General features: G+C 37.2%; 1 protein-coding gene across 3 annotated transcripts in view; it reads left to right on the top strand.

Annotated features, from left to right (window-relative positions):
• PLA2R1 (phospholipase A2 receptor 1) overlaps nucleotides 1-24744 on the top strand; it is a 115603-nt gene that overhangs the window by 34111 nt on the left and 56748 nt on the right. For all 3 annotated transcript variants that reach the window (XM_036858525.1, XM_036858527.1, XM_036858526.1), the window contains exons 5-11: nucleotides 186-299; nucleotides 1116-1259; nucleotides 4429-4623; nucleotides 5921-6078; nucleotides 8084-8182; nucleotides 11474-11586; nucleotides 21116-21285. In XM_036858525.1, coding sequence (XP_036714420.1) covers nucleotides 186-299; nucleotides 1116-1259; nucleotides 4429-4623; nucleotides 5921-6078; nucleotides 8084-8182; nucleotides 11474-11586; nucleotides 21116-21285 — 993 coding nt within the window. The remainder of the gene's footprint in view (nucleotides 1-185; nucleotides 300-1115; nucleotides 1260-4428; nucleotides 4624-5920; nucleotides 6079-8083; nucleotides 8183-11473; nucleotides 11587-21115; nucleotides 21286-24744) is intronic.

Genomic DNA, 24744 nt, shown 5'->3' with positions numbered 1-24744 from the left:
AGACTGCCATGTTTCTCAGGCTGGCTATTTTTACTCTGAAGCACCAGTGTGGGGTTTAGTAGCACTTAAACCCTTTTCTGTCATTGATGGAGTTAATTTATGACTCCATGCCCCAGGAACAGGAAAACAAGAAAGACGTGTAACATTGATTTTTTTTTTGAAGCTCCGTATTTCTCTTATTTCAGAGCACTTTGGCAGTGAAGCAGTGGAAGTATGGATAGGTCTGAATCAGCTAGATGAAAATGCTGGTTGGCAGTGGTCTGATAGAACACCACTCAACTATCTGAACTGGAACCCAGGTACCTGCAGCGTTTTGTTTACCTTCAACAGGTGGCATTGTCCCACAGCCTAAAATAGCAATATTTCCCACATATATATACGACATGTTATTGTGAAAGTGGCTTATAAACATTTTTAAAGCCTGATTGAATTTCTAAAAGGCATGCTTTTCCGAACGAGAAAATGGAGGCCGAGAAGGTAAGCCAAGGTTGCAGGAAGATTTGGGTCAAAACCAAGATTCTAGTCAGTTGTTTTAAAAATAGCAACAGAGATAAGAAATTAAATCTCAGAAGTAGATGTTTATGTACAGATGGTTTTCGTATATTTTTTCCCTCTCTCCTAGTCAATTTCCTCTCTCTTCAGTTAACCTTTGCCCTCCAAAGATATGATCAATTACTGTCTTACATCAGTATGTCTCACACAAAAAAAGGAAAATTGGTTTTTCTTATGGATTCTAAGTCAATTACATTAACTGTGTAATACAACGCACTCACATTCTGTTTAAATGTGTTGTTTAAAAGATTGTTATAGTTGAACCTTGAATAACTAGAAAATATAATAAAGTACGATTGCATTTTGTGAAAAAATAATAGCAACAGATTGCAAAGTATGTCTCTACCTTAAAACAATAAAATCAGCTGTTGCTATCTTTGGGAAATCATTTCATTGTCATGCCTGGACTTCAACTGCAAAATCATAAATATAATTATCTTATAGGATTTACTACATATGCCAAAGAGAAGGGCTGCCTCCTTGATGCTAAAACTACATTTCAGTATATATTGAACTAACTGCTTTTGCTTCTAACATTAAGTACACACACATTGTATTTTCAGAAATAAATTTTGAGCCATTTGTTGAATATCACTGTGGAACATTTAATGCATTTATGCCAAATGCCTGGAGAAGTCGGGATTGTGAGTCCACTCTGCCTTACATATGTAAAAAATATCTAAACCATACTGATCACGAAGTAGTTGGTGAGTGTTTTTATTTTAAGCTGTTTTTATGAGTTGCTTACTTGTCCTCTCAATATATTCAAAGTCCTTTATTTTTTGCTAATAATTTATAATTTAAACTTAGCTAAGGCTAGTTTTTATATGAATAAAAATGTGTAACAAGATAAGATCTGTTATTCCAAAGGCACCATGAATTTAATAAACGCATTTAGGTTTTTACTAAAAACTAAAGTAAAATAACCTAAGTATAGAAAACATTTTCTCCCTCTCTTTTTAAAAACTTTGCTTTCTTATTCATTCTGTCTTAGAAAAACAAGATATGCTTCATTTTCTATTCTAGTTGAGTTTTATTTATGGTTACCCTAGAAATTAAACATATGAATTAGAAAATAGTTTTATAAAATTCTTTACTTCACTGATCTCCTGTCATACTCTCTATCTCTTATTAGTAATACTTCCTCCTTGAAATAACAAACAAAACTTTTAGGTGTACCTGAGACTTAAATACCACATAATTACAATCTAGTACCTGAAGCTCAGTTATTTCTATTCTTAAGATCTATTACTTCTTCTTAGTTTCTATGGAATTAATGTCTGAACTCAGGAAGTAGAGATAAAAACACAACCATTTTCAAAGAATCATTACCAGCATAATTAGAAACAACTCTACATTTAAAATAATAATCTGAATTATCTTTCTAAAATATTATCCCTTACAGTTAAGCTTTTTTATTTTATTTTTTATAGATTTATTTATTTATTTTTTTTTTTTGCTGCGTTGGGTCTTCGTTGCTGTGCACGGGTTTTCTCAAGTTGCGGCGAGCAGGGGCTACTCTTTGTCGAGGTGCGCGGGCTTCTCCTTGCCGTGGCTTCTCTTGTTGTGGAGCACGGGCATGCGGGCTTCAGTAGTTGTGTCTTGTGGGCTCTAGAGCACAGGCTCAGTAGTTGTGGCTCACCGGCTTAGTTGCTCCGCGGCATGTGGGATCTTCCGGGACCAGGGATCGAACCCATGTCCATTGCATTAGTAGGCAGATTCTTAACCACTGCACCACCAGGGAAGTCCCCAATTAAGCTTTTTTAAATTGAGGTATAGTTAATTTAGTTTCAGGTGTACAGCAAAGTGATTTTGTTGTATATATATATATATTCTTTTTCAGATTCTTTTCCATTATAGGTTATGACAAGATACTGAATATAGTTCCCTGTGCTATACAGTAGGTCCTTGCTGTTTATCTATTTTACATATAGTAGTGTGTATCTGTTAATCCAAAACTTCTAATTTATCCCCCCCTTTCTCCTTTGATACCCATAAGTTTGTTTTCAATGTCTGTGAGTCTATTTCTCTTTTATAAATAAGTTCATTTGTATCATTTTTTTAGATTCCACATATAAGTGATATGATATTTGCCTTTGTCTGACTTACTTCATTTAGTATGATAATCTCTAGGTCCATTCATGTTGCTACAAATGGCATTATCTCATTCTTTTTATGGCTGAGTAGTACTCCATTGTATATATGTACCACATCTTCTTTATCCATTCATGTGTCGATGGACATTTATGTTGCTTCCATATCTTGGCTACTGTAAATAGTGCTGCTATAAACATTGGGATGCATGTATCTTTTTGAATTAGAGTTTTCATCTTTTCTGGAGTTTTCAGGAGTGGGATTGCAGGATCATATGTTAACTCTATTTTCAGCTTTTTAAGGAACCTCCTTACTGTTCTCTATAATGGTTGTACCAATTTACGTTCCTGCCAACAGTGTAGGAGGGTTCCCTTTTCTCCACACCCTCTTACAATTAAGCTTTAACTTTTATTTTCCTTTAAGTAGCTAAGCCTAAAGATATTGTAGAATATGGGGGTGAGAAGAAGCATATCATCATTTTTTTACGTAGAGATTTTTTCATTATGTCAAGAATGTGCTGACATTGCTATCACTGTTATTGTCCTGTCCCTCCCTCTTTTCCTTTCATTTTCCTGCCTCAATTTCTTCTGTCTTCATTGTTTTTTCTTATGCCCTCCTGCACTGCCTCCTGCTATCCTTCTTTTCTTCAATTTTATTTGCTCTCCTGATCTATTAATTGCGGTCAGAAGACCAGAAATGATGGCAGCTAAGCTAACTTTGTTTGGATTATTTGCTGTTGTTTCAAGTCCAACAAATACTTTTGATGATCTAGTCCAGTGTCTTCCAACTGTGCATCCAGGGTCCCCAGGTTCCTTCTTTATCTCCACCCTTGCGTCAATCAGAGAAGTTCCTCTTTTATCTTTTTATCTTACCTCTAGAGTGAAGTTTAGGGGTCATTTTTTAAAGGGGTTCTGTGACTGTGTTTTTAGGTTGATATTATCTATCTATCTAAATGTTTTAACATTCATCCACTGTGATTCTAATAGCTGTCAGAGTCCTAGAAGCAATTTTAAAAGAATGTCTTGTTTCCCAAATTAGCAGTGAAGTTGTTTCTAACTAAGTTAGTGCTTAAGGGAGGCACCCAGTTGTGGTTAATAAAATAAAGTAAAAATGCTGTCATCAGGCTGGGGGCAAGCTCCTGGAAGAGGAGAGCCAAAGTTGGCATGCACACAGCTGCCTTCCCTGCCAGTGTCAAAGCGTCGTGGCATTATTTTGCTGTAAGTCGAACCCAGAGTCCATATGAACCCAGAGGGACATCAGAGGCACTCAGCCTGACCCCCAAAATAAAAGCTATCATCTCTGCTCTAGAGAAAGTGGCCAGAATTTCAGATTCTTTTCAGCTGAGAATAACTATCTACCCCCCCACCTACTACTGTATATAAAATTCTTTAAAAAGCATTTAAATTGTGTTCCATAATACTCCTTTTTTAGTGTAAAAAGGCTTTTTTAAATGGATAGCTCTAAATGCTAAATTTTATATCTAGCCCTGACTCTCACTTTGGTTGTATGACCTTTATCAAGTCTCCTTAACCTCTTTGTGCCTTAGATAGCTCATCTGGAAAATGAAGCACTGAGATCCATTAGATCCTAGATCCAGATCATAGATGGGATCCTTTTCAAGTCTGAAGGTCTAGAATGCTATGATCTATATCTTATTGTACCATACGCTTCTGTTTTTCAAATTTAAAAAATAATCATATATTAATGGTGATTTATATTGGGGTAATAAGTAATGTTAAAACAATTGTGGAAAATAACTTCGTTTTTTGTTGGTTCAAAAAGAAAACGATGCTTGGAAATATTATGCTACCCACTGTGAGCCTGGCTGGAATCCCCACAATCGTAATTGCTATCAACTTCAGAAAGAAAAAAAGACCTGGAATGAAGCTTTGCATTCTTGCCAGTCCAATAACAGTGCATTAATAGACATAGATTCGTTAGCAGAAGTGGAGTTTCTTGTAACCCTCCTTGGAGATGGTGAGTGCCAAGTGTCTTTGGTTCAAGAAGTATGAAATATAATGTAGTAACTCTCTTTATCAGTGAAGTTGAAAAGAAATTAAGCTATTTAAAATTGATTCTTTATGGCACATGTATCTGAAATTTCAAATAATATCCAGGAGTGAAAATTCACTGAATTTTTACAAAATACATATTCAGAAACTTTGTAACATCTCATAGATTCCAGATATATTAGATGTTTTCATTTTTTGGGTTTTTTTTTAAGGGGGAAAGGTCATTTCCTAAAACTTCTAATTTGAAAAACCTGAACCTGTAATTTAGCATAATGGGCACTAGATAGCAGTAATGTGCTGCGACCATGTAATCCAAGCAATCAAGGAAATTCCTTACAAAAATGATTAGATTTAAATAACTTTAGCCAGTGAAAATGGGTAATTTATTTGGTGTGGTGTTTTTCAAGCTGTGTAGCATATTCAGGGGGTCCAAGCTCTGAGGCCTCCACCCTGCTTTACCCACCAGAGCAGATCTGCCCCTACCTATGTCATATATGGACATAGAATTCTGCTGGAAAACATTGAAATCATTGACTGAGATTAAATCTTTTTTTAGTGGAAAAATCCAGTGTCTACTCTATTTCAGTGTTAGGTTTTAGTTTGGAGTGAAAACAAAACTCCTTCTGTCATTGTTCCTCACCCTTCACATTTGGGATTGAAAGAATCCTGTGACTGCCACTGTGTCAGCAGGGCACTGGAACACTCTCCCAGCCATCGAGGGTCTTTTCGCCCTACCTAGACTGGCAAGCTTTATTTTATTTACTTTTCCAGCAACCCCACTGCTCCTATTCAATGCTTCTAAGAATTTCTGCTCCTTTTTTTTTCCTAGCCAAAAGAAAAAAAAGTAAAGCTAGACATCATCAAAAGTTTTTTTTCTAAGTGCCTTTTCTTAATTCGATTGACCTTCCTATTTTTCCTTTATAGAGGTAGAAGAAAAACCAGACTTTTCAGATCTACTTTCCATACTGTAGCACGAACTAACTAGAGTCCCAGCAATCTGACTTGCTTAAGCTTTGTCCTTGCCCTGGCTTTCACTGACACTCTGCCTCACTTATAAGGCCTATATTGAGCAGATCTGGATAGATTAAGGGGGGGAAAGGTTTAAGCAGGTATTTTATACCAAAACTTAAAAAGGTTTCATTCCAAGAAGAAACAAAGAGGAAATCACATACAAAGTGGTATATATTGGTAATAGCCCCTCTGTGTTATCGCCTTTGCAGATACTATGATTCTTGTAAGTAATTTACGTTTATCTCTTGCAGAAAATGCATCAGAAACATGGATTGGTTTGAGCAACAATAAAATTCCAGTTTCCTTTGAATGGTCTGATGGCTCCTCAGTCATCTTTACTAATTGGCACACACTTGAGCCCCAAATTTTTCCAAATAGAAGCCAGCTATGTGTCTCAGCAGAGCAATCTGTAAGTTGATTCATTTGTTCAATGCTCACTTTGCTGGACTTGTACTGAGGGCCACCTGTGCCAGGGACTTGGGCTGTGGCAGAGACCAAGACAGGCACAGTGCCTGCTCCTCCTGGGGTTTCCACGCTAAGCAGTAAAACATATACACACTAAAACCACATGGTAATTATAGTTGTGATGATAGTTCTGAGGACATAGGTTCAAGATGGTGAGAAACTTGGGTTGGGACAGCTTCTTCAGACAAGACAGTCAAGGAGGGCTCTCTGAAGAGGTGACAATTAAGCTGGGACTTGAAGAAAAAAAAAAATCTCTTGAAGAGCAGGAGAACATTCCAGGCAGGGGGCAGCTGCCCAAAGGCAGGCCAAGGCTTGCCATTTCTGATAATCAAAAAGGAGACCAGGGTGGTGTGGAGGTATGGACGGTGAAAGGTGGTAGGAGATGGGGCAGGAAGAATGCAAAAATGTGAGGCTTATAGGCCTGGGATAGGACCCACTAAAGGGCTTCCAGGAGACAAAAGCATGATCTGATTTACATTTTAAGAGCAACTGTTGCTGCTACATAGAGAATTGATTGGAGAGAAGAGAGTGGAAGCAGAGAGACCAGTTTTGATATAATTAAGGTGACCTTAGTTTCCTATTGACATTCTCCTTTTTTATTTGACAGACATGGGTATTTCACTTAGCATATTCACAAAGCAGGAGCCAACATTTGGACAGAGAAATTGTTTTTAAGAGAGTGAGGATAGGTATTAATATTATTGGAGGTGTTAGGACAGTGCTGCTGTAAGTGTGATATTTTGTGGCCCCTTTTTAGCAACTCAGTAGCTCCTTAAATAGTAGATGCATAAAAAGTAACACTTATTCCCCTGAAGTTGAACTCAATATGAATGTAATTATTATAATTAACTAGTTACCTAAACATGGTCGATACCTCAATTTGAATCTGAGAGATTGGTAACTATTCATTCATCTGTCCATCCAATAGTTACTAAGCAACTACAGTGTGCCTGACAATATCCTATAACTGGATGATTTGCTGGGGACTCCATGGGGATGGGCTACAAGGCTGCTCTTACAGGTGAAGGTGTCAGCCTCCTACATAGTATGTTTCTGAGGGTCATGGAAGAGCTCTCTACTCACCTAAAACCCTGCATGCCTGAGATACCTAAATTTTGAATTTGAATTGTGTGAAAATTTGAATTGTGTGGTTTTAGCCTAAAGGTCTGATTAAATGTGTTAAAATAAAAAATCCTTTGGGAGGATAAAATTTTAATCAGTTAGCAGTTATTGTATTTCATCATTAATGAAGGATATGAGAACAGCCTTCATTAGAACTAGGAGAAGACATGAAGGTATCTGCCTGTCATATAAAGAGGAAATGGAGTGGGGCTTTGGAGAATTCGTGATGAAGAAGGGTACTGGGGGTTGAACATGAAGTTCAGCTATGATAATGTTATCTCGGGTGATTCATGGTGCTTTCCAGGCATTTCCCCAGCATCAGGTTTATACAGCATCAGGCAAGCAGCGAAGCATTCAATTTAACACCTAGAAGTGATCGGAGAGAAGAAGCAGCATTCTCACTTGGTCAGGGGAATAGTTTCATATAAGTGGTTCTCAGAGTGTGGCCCCCAGACCAGCAGCATTCACATCACCTAAAAACTTGTTAGAAATGCAAATTCTCAGGTCCCACCTGACTTACTGAATGAGACACACGGATCCCAATCAACTGTGTTTTAGTAAGCCCTCCAGGTGATTCCAGTGCGCACTAAAGATTGAGAATCACTATTTATCCCATCTTTAAAAAAGTATTGAGAGAAGTTTAACGTAAAGCCAGACCTCCCACTCGTATGTAGAGAATCAACCCTTTCTAACAACACAAGATCCTGACACATTACCCCCCTTGAAACATGCATTATTAATCATATTTTAATTCAGAATTATTGACTTTGACTATCAGCATCAATAATGGAGTGTATTCATTCATCTTGTAATATTTTTCCTCTTAGGAGGGACACTGGAAAGTTAAAAATTGCAAAGAAACACTTTTTTACGTTTGTAAGAAAACAGGCCATGTCCTTTCTGACACTGAATCAGGTTGCCAAAAGGTAAGAGCTGTGAACATTGGAGGGACTTCATAACCAGACTGATTTATCCACCATCAAATTAAAGTGTATCTCTCTCCCTCTCTTTCCTGCCTTGGCTCCCTCCTCTCTCTCTTTCCCCTGCTTCCCTTTCTTTCTTCTTCCCTTCCCTTCTTTTTTTTCTGAGTGGGCTATTGTAACAAACCAAACAATTATCAGCTAGGGGCACATGAAAGATTTACAGCTCTGCTAAGGATTGTTGTCTTACCATCTACTTGCACCCAAGACTAGTTTTCTTTTGAGATAAGAAATGTAAATGATCCTGTTATACCATCTGTATAAACAATGTCTATCATGTGATACACTGTCTCACACGCGGTTTTCATTGTCTTCCAATGAAGACTGTCAGAGTGAAAGCAAATGCATTCCTTTGAGTCAGAGAGTGATCTTCTGCACCCAGAGTCTTGTTTTCCTTTTCACTTTTCTTAAACTTGAATATTTGAATAAAATACAATAACAAAGAGAAGTGCATGTTTGCAACACATTTATTATTTAGGAAAGGGATAATAAAAATACTTTGTATTTTAAGTAATAAACTATTTTTGGTACTTAAAGTACTATTTTCAGTACTAAAAATAATAAAAAACATATTTACTTTAGGTTTAAACTTTAAAGGTAGAAAATAATCTGTCTTAAATTTCTTAAAATACATTCAATATTCTGCAGTGTTACAAAAAATTTATCTATCAGTGTCCTTAGCACATGCATTCCCTCTCTCTCTCTCTCTCATCACACACACACACCTAAAAATTTTGGATTTAACTACTGGAGATTTTTATGCTGTGTGAGTCTCAAAGTGTTCACAAATCTGGTTTTTATGCAATTCTCTTTTAATTATTTTCTCTTCTAATCCAGTTACTTATGTTCCAATTAAACGATAACCCCTCTCTTCAGAAACTGCATTTGATTCATTCATCAATGTGTAAGCATATGTTACTCTTCACACTTTAGCTGAACAATACATGTGCCATAGCTGACATGTGACCAGACGTTTTACCTAATGATTACAATTCCTGAATTAGTTATTACTGATCACTGATCTAATCTCTATCTGATCAGAAATATTGAAAAAAATCCATCCTACAGTGGCTTTCAAGGCAACTCAACATGTTTTATTTGTGTCGAAAGAGTAATTAGCTTCTTACACAGCAGAAACAACTGATGTTCTACCTAAACTTTTGTATACTGCTTCCCTCTTTCTGACCAGCCTTATCAATATTTAAGGATTCTGGGTTCAGAGCCAGTTCTTTACTCTTATGGTGAAATTCCATTAATTTCTTTATGCATCTATGAATATGGTTTTCGAAAGTTTCCTTTCTTTTAGCCATCTGCTTCAGTGCAATTCTCTAAACAGTTTGCACAGGCAAAACCAACTTATAAAATAAGTCTGGATAATTTCAAAGCAGAAATTTTTTAAAATTTTATTTCCATCTAAGTCACTTTTGGGGGACTGGATAATATGAGCAATCGTTTCAGTACTGTCACCATCATGACTTCATGTAAAAAGAAATGGCATCTCATGTACAAAGGATATTCACAAATACAATCAATTATTCTTCCCGCTTTCATTGTGCGGACAAAGGCTTATAGTAGAGTCTTTGTTTTCCGGTTATTACTATGCCACATTTCCCCCCCCCCCCCTTTCCTTGAGCCTGTTCAAGTTCTTGGGTTTTTTGTTTTGCTAAGCAGCCTATGATCTAAAAACCACTAATGAAGAAGGAGTACTTTGTCAGAAAGGTCAAATTGTCAGCCTTCCTCCTCCCGTCCTTCCAAATACAAAAGCAGTCTAACCTCCCTGCCCCCTCTGGAGTGACCCACGGAGGGGTTCTGGCTGACACTGTCAATTACTCACACAGATAAGCTTGGGGAGAGAAGTTAAGGGAGTGAATTCAGAGCACATCCTGGCGGGCTGGATGTGGTGCTCCTGTGATCACGCCTCATTTAATAATGTTTTGAACGAAAATAGCTTACTTCTAAAATAAGATTTTTCTCTAATTTACTGCAAGGTTGAGACATTTTCTGAGTAGTATAGCAGAAATCATTTTATATCTGATCAAAATCTGGCAAGTATTGGCATGACACAAAATGAAGTGTATTTTAAAACTGGTGAATACATAAAAATAGACTGATAGAAGTGATATGATTTTATAATATTGGAAGAGAAAGAACTAAAATATCTCAGTTGAAATATAGAAGACTAATGAACCCATGTCTCCTGTACCGTATGATTTTAAAGAATAGAGCCACCCTTCTTTGCTCCCAGGGCTTAGCCATACACGTTTGTCATTTTTTGTCTAGGTGCCAAAGCTTGTTTGCTTTCTCTCTAAACGGCTAGCCAGTTGACTTTGGAATGATCTTTACCAAAAAAATATATATATATATATTTTAGCCAGTCTCTATTTGGAAGCTTGATGATCCAGACAAAACCATTCTGGATTGCACCAAAATTAGGTTCCAGGCCAGTTTATCCACTAGTCTCTGACTTAGATTTTCTAAGTCCCTAATCTCAATGGGATAACAACATGAAATAAGCAGTATGAAAGACCCTTAAAAAAAAAATCAAAACAGTACACTGTTACCTAGATACTTATGTCCTCTTTGCTCATACCGAGTTCCTGGCTCTATTCTAGGGTCTCTGCCTGCATTTTCTCCCCTTGATTCTCAGAACAACCCCATGAATACTATTATTATCCATATTTACAGAGGGGAAAACTAAGACACGGAGCGATTAAATAAGGTCACATGATGGTGGAGCCAGGATTCAAACCCACGCATTCTGTCCTTAAAGCCAACACATTCGATTTTTACCATCCCATAGGAACCATTTACAGTAAATCTTATAAGTCTGAACAGAGAGAGAGAGAAGGAGAGAGAAAGAGAGAGAGAGAGACAGTGTGTGTGTGTGTGTGTGTGTGTGTGTGTGTGAGAGAGAGAGAGAGAGAGAAAGAGGAAAGGAGAGAAGGAGAGATCTTGAGTGAATGTCCCTTTTTTTTAAATTTGCTTTTAAGGTTTTGGGCTTAAAGATTTTAAATTAGTTAAAACATTTAGGTTTTAAGAATTAATTAAATAAATGTAGAAGTGGCTGTAGCTAATGGCAGGTAGAATAAATATAAATATATCAAGACAAACATTCAAGTTTTGAGTTTTGAGTGGGTCAGAGAAGAAAGTGGTAAATAAGATTACACCAAAAATATATATATTTTACTATTTAACTAAATCAGATTGGGTCCTTAATTTTCATTTTCCTTGTTTAAGGGATGGGAGAGACATGGTGGATTCTGTTACAAAATTGACACCGTCCTTCGAAGCTTTGACCACGCCTCCAGTGGTTACTACTGTCCTCCTGCACTTGTAACCATTACAAACAGGTAAAACAGAAATTTTCTATCAGAAACATGCAGCGCTTTTTTGCCGTGAGGGCTCTTAGAATGATAAAATCTAGCCACAATCAGTAACTAGTGAAAATCTAAAGTGTGCTGTACAACAGAGTATTAAGTTATTTAAATTATTGATTTAGATGAATTTAAACCATACAATGTTCATTTTAAATTGATTTTTGAGTAACAAATAGTAAAATTTAAGATGTCTTTTATTTTCCATAAAGATTTCTTAATTATCTAGCTTTGCTAATATATTCAGTTGTAATGATATTTTATCTGAGTCCTTGTAATAGAAAAGAAATATGTTATTTAAATATGAAGTGTTTTTTAAATGTAATGTGTATGAGTCATGTGGAGTTTTTTTAGAACAAAAGTAAGTGAAACTAAACTGTGGAGGATTTTCAAATGCTTCCCCATTGCTTCTTAGGTCTAAGTTTGTTTAGATTTAGATTTCTCTATGCACAGGTATCTGTACATACAAACAGAGAAACTGTGCCCTTTTTACACTCCATACAATTTGCAACATGTTACAGATGTGTAGCAAGGGGTAAAAGTACTAACATCAGAAGAGACCTCAGTGTCACTATCAATGCCAGGAGGACAGTGAGAGCTGGGAGACAGACTGCTCCAGGCTGAAGACAGAAGCAAGGTAGAACTCTTCAGTGGTTCCGTGGAAAACTATACCCACAAAGCAAGTCGCTTGCCTTTTTACCGAGGTCATTGCCTTTAAAAATATCTGTTGAAGACCAGGAAGCAGGACAACTGGTGCTATGGTTTTATCTAGAGACCCCTTCACATGCAGGTCTAACGTGTAGGAGGAATTCTGTGTGCTTTCTCTGCTCTCCCCACATGGGAAGTCAACGTTCAAAGCCGCCAGTATTTCCTTCCTCCTCTTACCTCTTACCTTCTGTCCCAGTCTTTCCTCCAAACAATGCACAGGAATGCACACACACACACACACACACATACACACACAGAGGGATAGATTGACCGCATTTGGCAAAATAAATTGCCAGGTGAAATATTTTATGCTCAAGAAACCCTTTCTTCGGGGCCCAGCACCACCTCTGATGTATCTCAGTGTTGTTTTTAGTTCTCCTCTCTCCTTCCCAGAATAGCTACCAGCCAGAAGAAAGCCTTTATCCTCAGCTTTGTTCACCCACCCACAAGTTGTCGAGAGTACCTTGGGCTAGAAGTCCTCCAGTCAGTGAGTCAGCATTGGACCTTATTCAGGATCTTGACCAATGAAGCTATGCTCTTTCATTAATTATAATGTTTTTCACTGAAGAAAAAGGTCTAATTATTTCACCTGTTTTTACATCTTATTCTTTCTTTTTGTGTGTGTAATATTCATTGAGTGTCTATCACATACCTGGCACTGTGTTAACTACTTTTCATATGTTATCTGACTATGCAAAAATCAATAGTCAAGAGTTTATTAGAGGGACTTCCCTGGTGGTGCAGTGGCTGAGAATACACCTGCCAATGCACGGGACACAGGTTCGAGTCCTGGTCTGGGAAGATCCCACATGCCGCGGAGCAACTAAGCCCGTGTGCCACAACTACTGAGCCTGTGCTCTAGAGCCCACGAGCCACAACTACTGAGTCCACGCACCACAACTACTGAAGCCTGTGCGCTCTAGGGCCCATGCTCCACAACAAGAGAAGCCACCGCAATGAGAAGCCCGCGCACCGCAACAAACAGTAGCCCCTGCTCGCCGCAACTAGAGAAAGCCGGTGCGCAGCAACGAAGACCCAAAGCAGCTAAAAAATAAATTAAAAAAAAAAAAGTTTATTAGAAAATTATTTATTGAATATCTACACTGTGAGAGGCATCATATTAAACACTGGCGTGCTGTACAAAAAATAAATAAAAATAAAAGGCACAGTGCAGTTGCCCAGGTGCCACTTGCAGGCCAGCAGCTAAAGAGATAGAACATAAACGCATGAAACAAGTGAAGAAAGTGGAATAACACAATAAATGGATAAACTCAAAGTGACATTACAGATAACTCATAGTGCCAAAGTGACCCAAGTAAGGCAGAAACCTGTTAGAGTTCAAACACTTCATTTTCTAAGAATCCTTTGGGGACCCCATGCAAATGATAGAAAGTGTCTAGAAAAAAACCTACTATGTTTCATTTCCCCCAAAACTGAATACGAGAGTGTGCTGTGAATACTATAAAATATTTTTTAATGAACGGTATTCAGTAGCCAAAGCTGATGTGTAGTCCAACTCTAAAGCAGATCTATAGCTTGGGTAAATTTGTTTTCATCCCCTCCTCGACCTCCTAGGCCCCCCAGGTGACCTTTCGCTGGCATGCTACTCAGTCACCAGTCAAGCCCCCGAGTACTACACATTAGTCCCAGTGAGGCAGCTCTCCCAGGCAGTTAACATGCCTTGCAAACATGTCTGCATCCAGAACAATGACTCAAAAATGAAACATACAGGCTTCCCTGGTGGCGCAGTGGTTGAGAATCTGCCTGCCAATGCAGGGGACGTGGGTTCGAGCCCTGGTCTGGGAAGATCCCACATGCCGCGGAACAACTAGGCCCGTGAGCCACAACTACTGAGCCTGCGCGTCTGGAGCCTGTGCTCCGCAATAAGAGAGGCCACGATAGTGAGAGGCCCGCGCACCGCGATGAAGAGTGGCCCCCGCTTGCCGCAACTAGAGAAAGCCCTCGCACAGAAACAAAGACCCAACATAGCAATCAATCAATCAATCAATAGATCTTTAAAAAAAAAAAATGAGACATACAAGTTGAAGACAGGAAGTGTCCTAAGCTCTTGATTTTTATTCATTCGGACCTTATCAGATAAGAAACAAAGACCCACGGCATACTGTTCTTTGAGTGACAATTCACATTCGAGTATTTTTGAACAGCATCTTTTGTCTGAGAAGGTTGGGCAGTAGATGGACAGTCTCCTCAGATCCAGGAGTATCCACTAGCAGCCTTGCTAATCATTTTCTTCCATTACTGATTTCCTGTTTGAGTTAAGACACTCCTGTCACTCACCAGTACCCAAGCTTGTAGTTGCTAATTGATTTTCTACTCTTCTGCACAACTGAGCGACACATTTGATGGGCACAATTAGAACCACCTGCTACAAATTACGTACTTCTTTTGTTATAGGGCAACTGCTCCTGGTCTAGGACTTTTAACACTTTGTGGAAGAGAGAGAGAAAGAAAAACAAACCCTTATTGCCAAATAACAGAATTTTATTTGCTTGCTGTTAGAAAATTTTGTTAGGCCTGGCCACCTGCTTTCAGACAGAGCACGAATGCAAAACTTGAGTTCCGAAGTTACCATGGATAATTGTCTAAATGCATGTATATCTAAACCTTGAATCAATCAGCCTTGGAATATTTGTACAAAATAATCCAAATGACATTCGATTTTGAGAATTTTGCCTAAAATGAGAAATGCTGCAATATCTCATTTTTTCCTAAGTTTAAATGTGCATTATTTGCAAGCATTTTTATAGCTCTGCCGTTTTCTTGCAACCATATCCCCCAAACACTTTTACAGTTAACTTTTTAATATTGTGGCAAAATATAATACATAGCAAAATTATCATTTTAACCATTTTAAGTGTACAGTCCAGTGGCATTAAGTACATTCATATTATTGTACAACCATCACCACCATCCAGCTCCAAAATATTTTTCATCTTCCCAAACTGAAATTCTGTATCCATTAAACACTAACTCCCCATTTCCCTTGCTCCCAGCTTTTGGCAACCACCATTCTACCTTCTGTGCCTCTGAAGTTGACTACTATAGTTACCTTATAACTAGAATCATACAGTAGTTGTCTATTGTGCCTGGTTTATTTCACTTATCCTGATGTCCTCTAGGTTAATCCATGTTGTAGCATGTGTCAGAATGTCCTTCCTTTTTAAGGCTGAATAATATTCCATAGTATGGATATACTACATTTTGTTTATCCATTCATCTATTGATAGACACAAGATACTTCTGCCTTTTGGATACTGTGAATAATGCTGCTATGAATATGAATATCCAAATATCTTTCAAGTTCCTGCTTTCAATTATTCTGGGCACTAAACCCAGAAGTAGAATTTCTGGATCATATAATAATTCTCTTTTTAATTATTTGAGGAACAACCATACTGGTTTCCATAGGAGCTACAACATTTTACATTCCCACCAGTAGTGCACAAGGGCTCCAATTCCTCCACCTCCTAGCCAACACTTGCTTATTTTCTGTTTTTACATAATAGCCATCCTATGGATGTGACGTGGTATCTCACTGTGGTTTTGATTTGCATTTTCCTAATGATTAGTGATGTTGAGCATCTTTTCATGTGCTTATTGGCATCTTTATATCTCCTTTGGAGAAACGTCTATTCAAGTCTTTTACCCGTTTTTGAACAGAAGTGTTTGTTTTCTGTCATTGAGTTGTAGGAGTCCTTTATATATTCTGGATATTAATTGTTTATCAGATACATAATTTGCAAATACTATCTCCTATTCGTGGTTTGCCTTTCACTCTCTTGATAGTGTCCTTTGATGTGCAAAAGTTTTTAATTTTGATTAAGTCCAATTTATCCTTTTTATTTTTTTGCCAGTGCTTTTGGTGTTTTATCCAAGAAATCACTGCCACATTCAATGCCATGAAAAATTTCCCCTATGTTTTCTTCTAAGAGTGTTACAGTTTTAGCTCATATGTTTAGGTCTTTGATCCACTTTGTGTTAATTTTTGTAAATGGTGTAGGGTAAGAGTCCAGCTGCATTCTTTTGTAGGTGGATACTCACTTTTCACAACGTTATTATTGAAAAGACTGTCCTTTCCTCATTGAATGGTCTTGGCACCCTTGTGGAAAATCATTTGACCATATATGCAATGGTTTATTTCTGAGTTCTCTATTCTATTCCATTGGTCTATATGTCTGTCTTTATGCCAGTATCACACTGTTTAGATTACTGTACTTTTTAGTAAGTTTTGAAATCAAGAAGTGTGAGGCCTCCAACTTTGTTCTTGTTTTTCATGCTTGTTTTTGCTATTCAGGATGTCTTGAAATTCCATATGAATTTTAAGATGAATTTTTCTACTTTTGCAAAAAAAAAAATCACCGGGATTTTGACAGGGATTGCATTCAATCTGTAGATCACTTTGGGTAGTATGGACATTTTAACAATAAATCTTCCAATCCATGAATATGGGATGTCTTTCCATTTATTTGTGGCTTCTTTAATTTCTTTTTTTTTTTTAACATCTTTATTGGAGTATAGTTGCTTTACAATGTTGTGTTAGTTTCTGCTGTATAACAAAGTGAATCAGCTGTATGTATACATATATCCCCATATCCCCTCCCTCTTGCGTCTCACTCCCACCATCCCTATCCCACCCCTCTAGGTGGTCACAAAGCACCGAACTGATCTCCATGTGCTATGCAGCTGCTTCCCACTAGCTATCTATTTTACATTTGGTAGTGTATATATGTCAATGCTACTCTCTCACTTTGTCCCAGCTTACCCTTCCCCCTCCCCGTGTCCTCAAGTCCATTCTCTACATCTGCGTCTTTATTCCTGTCTTGCCCCAGGTTCATCAGAACCTTTTTTTTTTTTTTTAGATTCCATATATATGTGTTAGCATACGGTATTTATTCTCTTTCTGACTTACTTCACTCTGTATGACAGACTCTAGGTCCATCCACCTCACTACAAATAACTCAATTTTGTTTCTTTATATAGCTGAGTAATATTCCATTGTACATATGTGCCATATCTTCTTTATCCATTCATCTGTCGATGGACTATTTGTGTCTTCTTTAATTTCTTTCAGCAATGTTTTCTAGTTTTCAATGTACAAGTCTTTTGCCTCCTTGGTCAAGTTCGTTCCCCAGTACTTTATTATTTTTGATGCTATTGTAAATGGAATTATTTTCCTTTTCAGATTGTTCATTGTTAGTATATAAAAATGCAACTGATTTTTGTGTGTTGACTTTGTATCCTCCACTTGCTGAATTCATTTATTAATTCTAACAGTTTTTATTTTTTTGGTAGAATGCAGTTAACTTTCTTTTTAAAAACACATTTTGGTTACCCTTTTTAAAATTACACAATAGAAACAATAGAAACATTCTCATTGGTATAAATTCAAGCAAGCCAGAAGAATATCAACTAAAAAGTGAAAGTGCCCCCTTACCTTTACTCTTGCCCCCTCCCAGCCAATCTCTCATCCCTCCCCAAAAGTAACTGCCACTAACAGTTTGGATTGCTCTTCCAGGTTTATTTCCTGTGTACATATTAGATGTATTTTCTAATTCTATATTTTTCTTCTAGTCTTTTGAAAGAAACAATATCCAAAAACTTAACATTTCTAGTTCTTGAGGAATACCATCAGAAACTTCTTGCAATAGTGGTCATGACATGTCCCCCATTTGAAAACTACTGATATTCTATTGCCATTCTTTATTTAAAAGAAAGAAATTTATCATTTTAATATTAGTTCAGCAATAGAGTTAGTTATTTGAAAATGGTATCAAAAGTGCTAACAAGTGTTTTATTGGGAGAAATACAATTGCACTTACTCAGCTCAAAGCTGAGTCCCTCCTAACCAAATCATGTATGTGTATATATATATATATATATACATACATACATACATATACATATTGTTTAATTTGAAATGGCTCTCTAGTGAAGCTACTTCCAATGCATTACATTTTTTCAATCTCTGGTTTTAGGTACCACAAACACAGTCATTAATTACTGATTTCTGCTAACTACTGTGTTATTCACAGACAAGAAGCATCTTTTTTTTTTAGCTACATATGTCACTGGCTAAACTGATGAAGAAATATAATGTTCAATTAGAAATTTAAGCATAAAATACCTTTTTCAAAGTGTGCATTTTTGAAATATAAAATATTTACTTTGAAATGAAAAAATGTGTCAAGTATGCCAAAAAATATGCATTGCTATCTTCAAATTGCATTTTTTTAATTAAAATTTAATGTTTAGCACCATGAGCAACAGATCCTTCTCAAACTGATACAAGTTCAATATACACTTGTTTTTTTCTTGTTTACATTGAAAATAAAAATTTGATTTCTTGCCTTTTTAAAGGATTGATGGGAAATTTTTTTCTGATTTTTAAGAAGTATTCACCTACAGACTTTGATTTTATAAGTAGGTTATAAGCAAAATATTTTTATCACTTGTTTTTATGAAGAATAACAATTTTTACTTTACTGAATTCCTCAAAAAATATATAAAAATATGTACATATGGTTATTGTTTGTTTCTTAAATCATAATAACATTTGAATTAAACAACATCAGTGAAACCAGACAAAAAATCCAGATATGAAACTCTGGAATATTCTCAAATGAAGAATTCTAAAACACAGGGCCAGAAAAGACTTTAAAAGGTCATCTGCGCTATTACCGTAAGCCAGAGTTTTCACAACCCTTTAAGTGTTTGAAGCCAAACAGTGAGTGATAAAGAATATAAAAAGATCTCTTGTTTCTTTATCAGTTGGAAACAGACACTCAAGAGATTGCATGCTGTTATCCAGAGTTAATTTCTTAAGAGTACATGGTTTAGAAAAAAAATATAGTTGCTGAATTTTGTTATTAACAATGCCATCTTCTAAACTGGACCAGGAAAAACTAGAGTCCTGTTTTTATCTGAAGGTTATAGGATTTAATGTATTAGTATTATATGTAACTGCTTAAAAGATATACTTGCCAATTCAAAAAGCAGGTTTGTATTGTTTTGAGCAATGATAAATGGTTATAAAATAGCAAATCAGAGTGGACTAAATAAATCTAAAACCAACAGGGGACAAAAGCAAAGTGTTGTCATGAATAATGATACCAGAGGCCAAGCTCACAGACAACGTTATCTCTCCATTATCCAATAAATGCCATAGTACAAGGTAATGGAAGAACCAGTGATGGCCCCTGGGTTTAGAACCAGCACAGTGACTAGTGGTCCTGACCGTAGCCTCCATGGTGCAGTGCCTTGCTGGCCTCCTAGCAGTGTAGTTTCAGGCACCAGCGATGCATGATAATGATGCTACTCTGCCTCAGAGGGGAGAAGGAAAAACGGATCCTATGTTATAAGAGCATGAACCACTGGAAGTGTAAGGAAACTTACACAGCATCTAGAGAGTATTTACTTTTATTACCTTCTTTTTGAAGCATGTTTATGTAAGGTTCTGCAATCTGATTAAAAAAAAACTTTTCTAATTTCAAATGTGTGCTATTTAGATTATCAATAGACTATCTGCAGAAAATAGTCACTAAAGCATATGCTCTGCAAAGATGAGTATCATGGATGCCTCATATAACTAACTGTTGCTAGTGATGTTCATAAGGCAGTTAAAAAGTTTGCATCTTTGTGTTCTTTTCTCTTTCTCTCCCCTATTTCCTTTGAGACTCCTCTATTCTTGAATGACCCCATTTCTTTTGCTTCCTTTAGCAAGTTAAAGATGCATGGTAATGAAAAAAAATCCAAAATCAGATGAAAAAGTCTAATTTGCTTTCTCCTTAGGTTTCCCAGATAATTTCATCGGGCGTTTCCTTTCTTAATGTCTCAGCGGGTCTCGCCAAAAGTTACCACTGTTTGAAAGGTGTTTCTTCAAAACTTTACATGTATCGAAAGCAAATTTTTCAAGATAGTTTCCAACTTAGCTTAAAATTTCAATGCTGGTTAAAGCTTAATACATATTTCTGTTAGGTATTCATGTGGAAGCATGTATACAAATTTTCTAGATTCTGCTTTCAATGCATTCATGTTGAAGAGGGAGCATTGCCAGCAGTTAATGAACACTAATTCATTCAGCCGGTTGAGGAATATAGTGGGTGTACTTCTTTGGATTAGTTCCTAGGGTTTTAAATTTATCTTCAGTGAATATGCACATCTGAACACATTTGAATAAGCCAATGACTCCATGTGCCTGTGAACAAACTGATCTGGGAGACATAAAATTGCTACTCCAATTTCTGTTCCATTCTCACCAGGCAAGTGTGGTGGGTGGGCGCATGTGAACCCTGTGTCGGCAGATGCTCATTCAGAAAAGCATAGTGTCCCTACTCCTCCCTCTTCTCCACCTCCCCCACCGCCACCTCCCCACCAAATGCACATTACAGCATGTGTGTGCTGTGTGGCCTAATTACACAATAGGGCACATGTTGCACCAAGAAATGTATCGCTAGCTTTCTGGACTTTACTACCTACACTCCGAAACTGGAACCGGACTCTATTCCTTGAAAGAACTGAGCACCACCTTTGAGGATCAAATTTTCCTCACTCATATATTTCCGGGAATTGCACTGACGTTTGGCAATTTATTAGTTTATTTGGCAATTTACATTTATTAGTAACGTTCAGGGTCTTTGAGTATTTTTCTGTCCCATGTTCTAAAGAATTCATGAGAAATGTTTACACGGGTGCCATTCTGTGCACCTCATTATGTTTTAACGACATTTCTTTATTGCCCAGAAACTTACTATAATCATTTCTTTTTTCCCTTTTTCAGGTTTGAACAGGCTTTTATTACCAGTTTGATCAGTAGTGTGGTAAAAACGAAGGACACTTATTTTTGGATAGCTCTTCAAGATCAAAATGATACAGGAGAATACACTTGGAAGACGGCAGGGCAGAAGTCAGAGCCGGTGAAGTACACACACTGGAATGCACGTCAGCCCCGTGAGTAGAGGGCACTGTCACACCACTTCTCCCTCCTGTTTTCTTTGCCCCCAAATTCTATCCACCTCATGGTCCACCTCCTCTGATTCTTCCTTAGTGTTTTCTTAATGCATAAATCAACTAAAACAATTACCACCAGTTCTCAGGGGTGATATATGGCTGGCCATTTTTTAAAGTATAATTCATATGAGTCACTTGACAAGTTCAAGGTATAAATTCATTGCTCAAGACCACACATGCCTTTGTTAGCAGAAGTCCAGTTTCTCCCTCCTAAAGTCTTTTCCTCATCCGCCCTCATTGTCCAAGAATCTCAGGGGCTTACTCAGTCCAGAATAGTGTGTCACACTTCAAAGCAGAGTGAATGGGCACATTTGAGCGTAGCTAATCAGTTCACAGTCACTGCCACGTGACTTTGCTGTGGAATGTCACTTAGGTAACATTCTTGCTACTCCATCTCCTCCATGGACTTCTGTGGTACCTTAGCCAGAATTTCAGAGTTACAGGTCTATTAATTCACCATCCTGTGCTCAGTTCTGGATCCCAAACCATGAAACTGTGCCAGAGAAGCTAATGGTTTCAGCCATAATCTACACAAAAACCAGCCCCTGTGGACCAAGCTTTAGGCCCTTGTGTTAATCTTAGGTCACCAACCTAGATCCAACACACCTTTACCTCAGTGTGAACCCTGTTTGGATGCCTTGATCCCTTTCTTTTTTTTTTTTTTAAATAAATTTATTTATTTTATTTATTTATTTTTGGCCGCATTGGGTATTCGTTGCTGTGCCTGGGCTTTTTCTAGTTGCAGCAAGTGGGGGCTACTCTTCGTTGTGGCTTGTGGGCTCTGGAGTGCAGGCTCAGTAGTTGTGGTTCACAGGCTTAGTTGCTCTGTGGCATGTGGCATATTCCCGGACCAGGGCTCGAACCCGTGTCCCCTGCATTGGCAGGCAGATTCTTAATCACTGCACTGCCAGGGAAGCCCTTGGTCCCTTTCTTGCCTGGGGATCTCAATCAGGGCTACCCAATAGATAATAGACAATAGGCTACCTTTAAATTTGTATCTAGAGGAAATGGGTTAGAGGCTCAAGCTCTTCCCTGAGGAAAGATAACTATTATTGTAATATTATAATAATTGTTATCATATATCATATATATAACAATAATTAGAGAACTAAACACCAATTAAAAGATATTTTTAGAGTGGTTCAAAAAATAAGACCCAAGTATATGTTGTCTTCAAAAACCCCACTTTAAATATAGACACCTGGGCTTCCCTGGTGGCGCAGTGGTTGAGAATCTGCCTGCCAATGCAGGGGACACGGGTTTGAGCCCTGGTCTGGGAGGATCCCACATGCCGCGGAGCGGCTGGGCCCGTGAGCCACAATTACCGAGCCTGCGCGTCTGGAGCCTGTGCTCCGCGACAAGAGAGGCCGCGACAGTGAGAGGCCCGCGCACCGCGATGAAGAGAGGCCCCCGCGTGCCACAACTGGAGAAAGCCCTTGCACAGAAACGAAGACCCAACACAGCCATAAATAAAAAATAAATAAATAAATAAATCAAAATTAAATATAGACACCTATAGATTAAAAGTAAAGGGATAAAGATATCCATGTTAACATTAATCAAAAGAAAGCAGGAATAGCTATATTAATTTGACACAGAGCAGATTTGAGAACAAGAAAAATTTCCAGGGATTAAAAATGGACATTACATAAAGATAAAAAGTCAGCTCTAAAGAAGACATAACAATCCTTAATGTGCATGTACCTAACAACAGAGTATCAAAATATATGAGGGAAAAACTGATAGAACTGCAAGGAGAAATAGATGAATCTACTGTTATAGTTAGAGACTCTTAACACCCCTATGTCAGAAATGGACAGATCCAGCAGACAGAACATCAGTAAGGACAAAATTGAACTCAACAACACTATCAATCAACTGGATATGATTGACATCTATAGACTACTTCATCCAACAACAGCAACAGCAGATTACACATTCTTCTCAAGCTCATGTGGAACATCCACTGAGATAGACTACATTCTAGGCCATAAAACACACTTAACAAATTTAAAAGAAGTCATACAATGTCTGCTCTCAGATCACATGAAATTAAATAGAAATAAAGAACAGAAAGATAGCTGAGAAAATTCCAAAATACTTGGAGATTAAACAATGCACTTCTAAATAACGCATGGGTCAAAGAAGAAATCTCCAGAGAAAATTTTTTAACATTTTAAATTAAATGAAAATGAAAATACATTTGTGAGATGAAGAGAAAGCAGGGCTTAGAGGAAAATTTATAGCACTGAATGCACATACTAGAAAAGAAGAAATATTTAAAATCAGTAATCTAAGCTTCCACCTTAGGAAACTAGAAAAATAAGAGCATATTAAATCCAAAGTAAGTAGAAGAAAAGAAATAATAAGAATTAGAGCAGAAATCAATGAAATTGAAGACAGGAAATCAATAAAGAAAATCAATGAAACTAAAAGCTGGCTCTTTGAAAATATCAATGAAATTGATAAGCCTCTAGCCAGGCTCACTAAGAAAAAAGAGAGGAGACACAAGTTACTAATATCATAAATGAAAAAAAGGGACATCACTACAGATCCAATGGACATTAAAAGGATAAAAAAGGAATATTATGAGCAACTCTATATCCATAAATTTGACAACCTAGGTAAAATCGACCAATTCTTTGAAAGACACAATCTGCCAAAACTCACACAAGAAGAAACAGACTCTCTGAATAAGCCTATATCTATTAAGAAATTGAATCAGTAATTCATAACTTTCCAAAACAGAAAGCAGCAGGCTCATATGGGTTCAACTGGTGAATTCTACCAAACATCTAAGGAAGAAATTATACCAGCTCTCTACAACCTCTTCCAGAAGTTAGAAGCAGAGGGAATACTTTGTAACTCATTCTATGAGGGCAACATTACCCTAATACCAAAGTCAGACAAGGACAATACAAGAAAAGAAAACTACAGACCAATATCTCTCATGAACATAGGCACAAAAATCTTTAACAAAATATTAACAAATTGAATCCAACAATGTATAAAGAGAGTTACACACCTCAATCAAGTGGAATTTACCCCAGGTATGCAAGGCTGGTTCAACATTTGAAAACTTATTAATGTTATCCATGACATCAACAGGCTAAAAAAGCAAAATCACATGATCGTATCAATAGATGCAGAAAAAAGCATCTGACAAAATTCAACACCCATTCATGTTAAAAACTGTTAGCAAACAAGGAATAGAGGGGAACTTCCTCAACTTGATAAAGAACGTCTAAAGAAAACCCACAGATATCATACTTAATGGTGAAAAACTAGAAGCCTCCCCACTAAGATCAGGAACAAGGAAATGATGTCCCTTTTCAACACTCTTTTAAACATTGTACTAGAAGTCCTAGCTAATGCAACAAGACAAGAAAAGCAATTAAA

This window comes from Balaenoptera musculus, chromosome 7 (assembly GCF_009873245.2).
Source record: "Balaenoptera musculus isolate JJ_BM4_2016_0621 chromosome 7, mBalMus1.pri.v3, whole genome shotgun sequence".
NCBI classification, from domain to species: domain Eukaryota; kingdom Metazoa; phylum Chordata; class Mammalia; order Artiodactyla; family Balaenopteridae; genus Balaenoptera; species Balaenoptera musculus.
Note: the sequence above shows the minus strand (reverse complement) of the source record. Positions and strands in the feature narration are given on the sequence as shown.